General features: G+C 57.1%; 1 protein-coding gene across 1 annotated transcript; it reads right to left on the bottom strand.

Moving 5' to 3' along the window:
* Positions 1 to 1,547: 1,547 nt before the first annotated feature.
* On the bottom strand, positions 1,548 to 8,545 carry SMIM34 (small integral membrane protein 34). Its single transcript, XM_081138212.1, has 2 exons — positions 5,209 to 8,545; positions 1,548 to 2,609 (listed from the first exon to the last, which is right to left on the bottom strand). Exons 1-2 carry the CDS (start codon positions 5,213 to 5,215, stop codon positions 2,221 to 2,223), a joined length of 396 nt encoding a protein of 131 aa, XP_080994338.1. The 5' UTR covers positions 5,216 to 8,545; the 3' UTR covers positions 1,548 to 2,220.
* Between the last annotated feature and the right edge of the window lie 559 nt (positions 8,546 to 9,104).

Below are 9,104 nucleotides of genomic sequence, written 5' to 3'. Positions count from 1 at the left end.
GCTGGAATCTCAGCCCCACACCCCAGGCTCCGGGGGGAGAGAGGCTGGGGACCGAGTTCCTCACCAGTGGCTAATGATCGATCAATCAGGCCCACATGGAGCTGCTGGGAGGGGTGGCCAGGAGAGGGCGTGGAGGCCGGCGCCCTTCCCCGCGCCCTGCCCATGGGTCTCTTCCACCTGGCTGTTCCTGAGCGTGTCCTTATAATAAACCAAGAACCCAGTAGGTAAAGTATTTTCCTGAGTTCTGTGAGCTGTTCGGGAAAATTGTCAAAACTGAGGAGTCATGGGAACCGCTGAGGTATAGTGAGTTGGTCAGAAGCCGGGGACTGGCGCCTGGCGTCTGAGTGGGGCAGCCTCGGGGAACCGAGCCTCCAGCCTGTGGGTCTGCGCTGACTCTGGGCTGTTAGTGTCGGGAGGGAATGAATCACAGGTCACGCAACGGGGGCTGGAGAACCGGTTGGTGGTGTGAAAACTCACATTTTGGTGTCGTAGGTGTTGTGAGTGAAAACAGCTTAGGAGGCCCTTAACGGACGCCCGAGGGCCCTGGCGGCTGTGGCTCAGTGGTTAGTGTCGGCCCGAGCACCAACGGGCCTCAGGTTCAATTCCAGTCAAGGGCACATGCCTGGGTTGCAGGTTCGATCCCCGGCCCAGATCAGGGCACTTGCGGGAGGCAACCAATTGATATGTTTCTCGGATGGATGTGTGTGTCTCTCTCCCCCCATTCCTTCCACACTCTCTGAAAATCAAAGGAAAGAATATCCTCACATGAGGATTAACAACAACAACAAATGTCTGGGGATGACGTGACCCAAGACGAGACGGGGGCACTGCAGCGGGAAGTGTTCCCCCGTCAAGGCCGCCAGGGGCGCCCCGGCCTGGGAGCGTGGCGGACACACGGATGAAGCCCCCCCCCCGGCTGTTTAAACTCAACAACATTTTGTTGGAGAACCTGTGAGATGACCACGTGGAAAAGGCGAAACAAAGAAAAAGCACTTGGAAGTTGGTCTCACTCTTTAAAAACAAAAGCTTGGGTTTCACTCTGACCTTCACGGAATCGCGGGGCTGGTGGGCTCACTGTCTGCGGACGGGGGGAGATATGTCCTTTGTGGTCCAGGGACATCACCAGTGGCCAAAGTGGATGAGCTTCACGGAAGGTGGCACAAAACATAATTCTCTTTTTTGCTGAAAGGCACTTGTTAGGGGCCCAGCTAATCACAGTCTCTAAGTGAATGTCATCGAGGCAAGACCTTGGTTCTTGTTTAGGCAGAGACAGGCACACACGTAACAAATGAGTGTGAAACGCTGGGTGACTCGCGTTGTCTAAGGCGACAGAACCAGTGACACAGGGAAAGCTTGACTCCCCTGTGTGTGGGGGGGTGTGCAGCGTCCCTTACAGGCCGATTGCCAGTGGAGTAACTGGTTGTTTGCTGTTCCACAAAAGCATCCCCACCACCACCACCCGCATCCACCCCCACCAGTGTCCGCTGTCACCACCATCGCCAACACCAACACCACAAGGCTTATATTTATGTATTTATTTTACTTTTCAGAATGCATCATATGCGTGATCTCATTAGCTGTCGTCTACTTTGGAAGATTCGCGGAACTGGCACCATTACCCTCGGTGGGCCTGTAAGGAGACTAAGAGTCACGTCAAAGTGGCACAGAATGAAACCCGACTAGAGCCTGGCTCTTCTGACGCCAAAACTGGTGCTTTTTTCCAACAGACCCCAGTCTTTCAGTGAACAGGAGGAGCTTCTGACTAACTTCTGACAGCACATTGCAGTCAGTCTTCAGAATGACTGGCGCTTTGGGACCATAAATCCCAACCCCCAAGCGTCCCAAAGTTCATGTAAGCCCTGAAGTGGAAGTTTCATGCAGAGCGCTGGATCCAAATTCAGCCTCCTTTCCGGGACAAGAGGTGACCTTCGCGGGTACCCCAGGAGTCTCCCGGCTTCTCAGAGAACAGTGGGTGCCCCCCACCCGTCCCTGGAATGCAAGTGTTTCTAGTGAAGAGACAGTGTGGCCGGGAGCTACTGCGCCTGCTGTCTCGTCTCAAAGCACCAGAAAGCCTGAGAGGGACAGGACGCTGGCTCGGTCACGCTCCACCCGCCGGGCCTCGGGCATGGTCCTCCGGCCCCACTCGGGGCAGGTGAACTCGGAGCTGTGCCCCTGCAGGCAGGCGGGGCCTCTTCTGTGGAGACCTGCCTGCCTGGCCCTTCAAGGGATCCCCCGGATGTCGGCTTGGGGTGCACTGTCCCCACACCTGGCGCCCAGGCTGGCCTGGCGGGGCTCCAGGGCAGCTCTGTTGCTGACGGTCAGAGGGGAGCACTTGGCTGCCTTGCTCCGCAGTCCTTTCTTTTTGAGTTCGGAGGTCAAGTTCAAGTAATAAATGTCTTCCAGGGACTTGTCGCTCTTCCTGAGGATGTTGCTGGCCAGCCGGAAGAGGAAGACCACGGCGTAGATGCCGATGATGGTAAGGACGTACCAGGCGGCGCTGGTCCCGTCGGGCAGGCGCAGGGCCCGGGCGGGGGTGCTGCAGTTCCTCCCCTCCGCCGAGTCCCTCAGCAGGGTCTGGTTGCGGGCTCCCCGAGCTGTCCACTCGGCCACTGAGAGACAGAGAGACCCAGGTGAGACCCCGCGTCCCGGCTGAGGGCTGCCCGGCCACGCGGCCGCAGCCAGGCGGTCCCTTCAGTGGGAGACGCGGGGGCGGGAAGAGCCTCCTTGTTGTTGGGCAGGAGCCTAACAGCGCACATGGCAGTGTATTTTCAAAAATCAAAGAATTCAAAACACCCAATTGTTGGACAGGAGACGGAACAGCATAAAGATGTCAATTGTCCCTAAAGTAACACACGACTAAGGTCATTGCAACAGAAATGCCAGTAGAATTGCTCTGTGAACTAGACACTGTGCGCCGTGGGGGATTACCTTCAGGACCGGCTGCGAGGAACGGGAACAAAACCCTGATGGGTGGAAATGAGCCCCGTCAGGAATTTAAAACCAGCCAGTCTGGAAAACGATGGACGTTTTTCGGAATGAATGAATGTTGGACTTGCCCACAGCCCAGCTGCGGCTCCCTGGGGGGGGCTCTAAAGAACCAGGCACAGCTCCCCCTAAAGAGTCTCCCCATGAAAACACAGCAGCTGAAGCAGTGGGGTGCCCGTCAGAGGCAGGCAGGCCAGCGGCCCAGAGCAAAACGCCATCGGAAGGCTAGGAGCCAGAGTCCAGTGGATGGCAAAGGGTCTTTTCTGCTCCGTGAGCGAAGGAGCGAGAGCGCTGGGTCCGCATCGCCCACGTTACGTCCAGAAACAGTGCAGGGAAGCCAAAGGTTTCAACATAAAAAGGAAACAATTTAAAGCGCTGGGGAGAGCATGGTAGGTTATTTCCTTTCTCATCTCAGGGTGGGATATCCCTTTCGAAGCATAACACAGAAATTCAGGAAAGAAAACAAACGTTAAACTCAACTAATGGAAAATGTGAAGCACTGATAGCATAAGACCAAGAGCAGAAGACACGGGAGGACTACAGTCCATACCACTGAGTCTCTCCTAATGACTTTCGGTTCTAGAAGAGAAAGCCCAAACCTCGGGTAGAAAAACGTGCTAAAGATACAGGCAATTAAGTGACAGCCCAGGAAAAAGCTTCCGAACGTCACTCAGAACGTGACCGTGCAAGTGGAAGCCGCAGCGAGCTGACGTCCCCTGTCGGATGCGCCGCGGGCAGGGAGGGCGCCCGGCTGCCGTGGGAGCGTGAACTCGCACCCCGGGCTCGGGCAGTTCCCCCTGTGGGGGCTCACCCCAAAGATACCCCGGAACCTGTCTGGAAAACGCGTGTTTGAGGAGAGTCACTGCCCGAGGGGGACTGGTGCCCGAGAGCCGCCTGAAGGGCACCGGCTCCGGGGCTGGTTTCGCACATCCCGGGAGCCCCACGCAGGGAGCACCGTGCAGCCAGGAACATCAACAGCGTTCATGGTCCTAAATACCAACCAGTAAAAAAGTGCCCCAGTGGTGGCAGTGGGCAGGCACACCTGTAAGTAAAGGGGGAGTGTGTTCCCGGCTTGAAGCTTTTACATATCTACGTAAGTATCTCGGAGAAGACACGAAATTGGTACCTGTGGCCCCACGGAGGAGAGAACTGGCGGGAGAGGCGTCCTTTTCACTGGCGCCTTTGGTACACGGTGTGCTCTGTGCATTTATTTTCACAAAGAAATGGATTTATAGCTGGCAGGGCACAGGCGGGCACTTCCCTGGCCCTGGGTCAAGACGCCGTGTGCCCTTCCAAGACCAGGAGATTAAGATCTTAACTGCTGTTTAATTCAAAACTGTTTTCTCTCCCGAGGATCCGGTGGGAATGGAATCACGAAACCAGAGGAGGGGATGGCGCTGCGAGATTCCCCCCGGAGCCTGACCGGCTCAGACCCCGTGTCTTGCTCTACGTGGGCACAGATGTTTTCAGACGCGTCTCAGGAGGAGCCCACAGCCCGCCGCTGGGCGGCCAGAGGCGCCCCAGGACCGCGTCCGAGCTGCTGCTCGCTTGCTGCCAACTCCTTTTGCTAATGCGAGACCCAGAGAGGCTGGTGTTTTCCGTGGCCCTTCCCGGTCAAAATGCGTGAGTGACTTGGCTGCTTTTAGGCGAAGGGAGAAACCGGTTAAAAATAACTCTACAAACCATATCCGACAAAGCCCAGATGAACAGATTTCATTATATAAAATTGGTCACTCATGAGAAACACCCCAACCATCAAGAATTTGACCCCGCAGTTGGCGGAATGCTTGCAAACTTTATATGAAGAAGGGGGGGAAATTCCCATAATTATTTAAAAAGCTAATCAACCTGCTGAGAGCATCGTAAACTTAATGAGGGCAAGAGGACTTGTTTAAACTCGGAACACACGTGTGAACTCGTAGAACTTCCCGGGAATGGCTACAGGAGGATGGGACAGGTTCAACCACATATAAAAACACCCAACTAAAACCCACGGGAATTAAATCACTTTAAAACCAGCCCACTCCCCACACGGAGCCGCTCGCTCTGTTACGTTCCCCTTTGCCTCTCTTTCTTGAAAAAGGGTAGTAAGGGTGGGTGAGGTGGCGTCTTAGTGGGTAAACACCCGCAGCAGAAACAAACCCCGGCCTGTGGCGTCTCCCACCCGCGGGGGTGACACACGGCTAGTTCCAGAGCTGCCCGCGCCCGGCAGCAGGTACTCACGCTCCATGGGGGCCTGGCCTGCACTCGGGAGGGTGACGGAGGGGGAGCCCCTCTTTGCGGGCGGTCACGATGCCCGAGGTCGGTGCGGGTTCCTGGGCAGGGAGTGACACGACCCCGAGCCTGGCGGGGCAGCCCCGAACAGGAAAGCGCGGCGGAGAGGAGCGCGGTGAATGGCCTCATGCGATTCACGGAGAACGGAGTCGCTCTGTCTCCAGTTGGCTCAGAATGAAAGTTGCTTCCTGGCCTCGGCTCGTCCGAGAAGGTCTGAGGCAGAGCAGCTGCTGAGAACCGTGCGGGGACCGAGGCCTCTCCGGCCCTGCCCGGTCCCGTCCAGCCGCGGGGGCCGGGTCACCCGGTGGCTCCTGCATTCCCGGCTCCCACCTGCTGCGGGCGGGGCGGGCCAGGTGTGGCAGAGCCCTGTCACAGCCAGGAAACGCCAGGGGCAGGAGTCACCAGCTTCCCCTCGACTGTCTCTGGGATGCGGACACCCAGACAGGAAGGGGCCTTGGTTCCCCCTCGAGGGTCGGCGAGCCAGGGGCCCCCGGCCAGGCTGGGAGGAGTGGTCCGGGTCTCAGACCACATTCGGCGGAAGATCTCACCCGAGTAGGTTTATTCTCGCAGCCCCGTTTCTCCTGACGCCTCACTACCACGACCGTGACCTGCCACACACGGGAGGGTCGTTGGCTTCTCAAATGTAATTTGATCAAGTTTACATCGATGGGGGACTAGATGTAGAAATAGGCCACATGACCCAGCATTTCCACTCCAAGGTCCGTGTGCAGGAGAAAGGAAGACACATCCAGACCTGGGTACACGAGTGTTCACAGCACCATTAGTCATAATAGCTACAAAGTCCAAACAGCCATCACCCGATGAATGGGTACATAAAAAGAAATGATACATGTTACAAAACAGATCAACCTTGGGAACACTGTGCTCAGTGGAAGAAGTCGGTTTCAAAGGTCAGTAGGTTATGTGCTTCCATTTATATGAAATGTCAAAAATAGACAAATCTCTAAGGACAGACAGCACTTTAGCTGTCACTTAGGGCTGAGGTGGGGACTTGGGGAGGCTGATGACGTTGATTCTGGTGCTGGTCACACAACTCTGTGAATGTACTAAAAGCCACTGAATGGTACCCTGTGAGTGACTGTCACGGTATGCGCACCGTATTTTGATAATATAATATAGGTACACAACGGAATACTATGCAGCCGTGAAAAAGAATGCGGCATTTATTTGTGTGCTGATGTGTAAAGACCTCCAGGATGTATTGTTCAACAAAAACAGCAGAATAGAGTATGTTTCATCTATGTTAAAAAGTGGGGAGAAATCACATAGGCCCGATTTTGCTTGTACAGGCATTGAAAAGCCGCTCTCAGGAGGCCCCAGAAAGTAAGAGCCGCGTTCCGCAGGGGAACAGGGAACTGGGCAGGGGGCGGGCAGGCTGGGAGGGAGAATTCTCACTGTATATTCCTTATGCTTTAAAGAATTTTAACTCAGTGTTGTTTCCTGTTCAATAATAAATACATCCATTGGTTAAATGTAAATCTTTGCTGAAGTTCTACTTAGGCTCTTGCTGTCCTGGCCGCGGGAGGGCTGGACCACAGAGGCAGGATTCCCAGCACTGACCTGAGTGGTGACATGGGGCAGCATGGAAGCCTGGGTGATGCAGGGCGAAGGTCTGGGAGTCAGGGCTCCAGACCCGGCCATGCCCTCCCTGTGTGGCCCTGGGCAAGCCCCCTGCCCTCTGTGAGCTGCGGTTTCCTCATGGTGAGGTGGGGGAGGCACAGATCCGATGGCCTCTGGTCCCAGGAGCAGGAGGAAGCCTGGGGCCTGGGGAGGGGCTCTGCTTGTGGAGGCGTCCGATCGGGAGGGCTGCCAACAGAGGCGCCTCGGGCCAGGCACCGGGCAGCTGGTGCCCAAGGTGGAGGCCTCCGGGGGTGAGTCACCCGTGCAGTCGCCGGCTTGGGCATCCAGCTCGGCTCCAGACAACCGGGGAGACCTGGGGAGAGGTGGCCTTCAGTCTCGTCGCGCTGAAGGGGCACTGAGGTCGGGGGGAGCTCTGGGTCGGGGCTTCCACGCGGCGGCTGCTCCGAGCCCCAGAACGCCAGCGGTGTGGGGCCCACTCACAGGCAGGGACACTCCGTCAGGCTTAGAGATGTGACATGCCCGGTGTCGCACAGCTCATAGGTGCCAGCGCTGGGATGCCTCCCTCCACACGCTGGATGTCACCTTCAGGCTGGGCCCGGGGCCCCTGCAGGTTGAGTTGTGGATGGTCAGTGCTCGGGCGTGTCCGTGACCGGGGAACCCTCCTTGTTGGTAAAGTCACGGTGATGTTAAAAGTCGGGACGATGGACGTTCCTCAGCGGGTAAGTGACCGGAGGGGGCTCTGGGTGCCGGTCACGTCTGTTTCATGGTCTGTTCAGTGCGGCACCTTCCAGAGCTGGACGCTTACACTGCGGTCACCTTCCTGCATCGTCTCACACTCGCGCGGAGCTCGCCCTGCTGCCTCCAACACCCAGAGCCTGATGGGTGGAGGGGAAAAGTTCAAGGTTTATATAAGAAAATACCAATGCTCGTCTTAAAAAGGGTTTTCTATTCTGCTGTGGCTGTGACTGTGGCTGCACCGTCTAATGAAAAGTGCCCTGTGGCTGGGAGGGGGCGGCCAAGCCCAGGGTCACACAGGGCTGGGCGGCGGCCACCCCCGGGTGCGGAGTGGCCGGGCTGACCCTCCCGAGTGCTTACACAACAGGGAAGCGGAACAGCCTGTGCCCAGCAGGGCCAGGAACCGCCTTCCTCCTGTGCGTCTCCTGGGCCCCGGTCAGTCTAGACAAACACCGGCCTAAGCGCAGTCACGCAAGACCAGTCCCCGGTAAATATTTGTCTGAGCCGCAGGCCTGGGAGAAAGGACCAGAACCCCGGCTCCTTTGACGTCGGAGCCTGAGCTCTCGGGGGGGCCGGGCTGCTGCTCCTTCCCTTGAGTGTGTTTGGTCCACTGATGAGCAGTGACCTGTAATCTCTAAACTGGAAGTAAAGGTGGTGACGATGTGGGGTTGACCTTCCCCCAGAACAAAAGAGAAACAAGTGCTTCTGAACTCGAGGTGTGAGAGCTGGAGAGAAAGAAAATGCCAAAGGCCCTGGCCGGTGTGGCTCAGTGGGCAGAGCGTCGGCCGGAGGACGGAAGGGTCCCAGGTTCGATTCCAGCCAAGGGCACGCACCTCAGTTGCAGGAGGATCCCTGGCCCTCGTCCGGTCACATGTGGGAGGCAACCCAACCATGTGTCTCTCTCACCTTCCACTCTCTCTGAAAAGCAACGGGAAAAATATCCTCTCTGACGATTAAAAAAAAAAAGACAGAAAAAAACAGAAAGAGAGTGTCAATAGTAAACGCCCGTGCCCGCGGCTGGTGCTCCTTCTAAGGAGCATTTCCTAAGGGGCAACCTCAGCACCGCCCGGACCCCCCGCAGTGCAGCAGGGCCTGAAAAGGTCAGCCCGAGAGCCCCGTGGAGGGGCGCCCACCCCCGGGCTCCGGACAGAGGACGCTCGGCCGTCCTGGCCAAGAACAAGACTCGGCGGGTTTCCTCCTAGAGGGCGCCTCAAGACGCTCGCGTAGTTTACAGACCTCTCATTTAGACGTCATTCTTGCCCTTCCTTTACACCTGATCACTGGGGGACACTGAATGTCACCGCCTGCCCCCAGAGGCGCAGAGGAAGGCTCTGGAACTGGAGGACCTGAAAAGGCAAAAGAGATTTGGAGAGTAGGATGCACAGGGCCCGAGCAATTCCTGTAGCAGGTTGATGGCGTCTGCTCTGACCCGGGCTGTGTCCCTCGCAAATCCTTAGCCAGTGCCCCAGCCCCAGTGCCACGGCGCTCGAGGCGCGGCCTTCGGGGTG

Source organism: Miniopterus schreibersii (assembly GCF_964146895.1).
Source record: "Miniopterus schreibersii genome assembly, chromosome: 5".
NCBI classification, from domain to species: Eukaryota; Metazoa; Chordata; class Mammalia; order Chiroptera; family Miniopteridae; genus Miniopterus; species Miniopterus schreibersii.
This window is presented reverse-complemented; position numbering and strand designations above follow the sequence as displayed.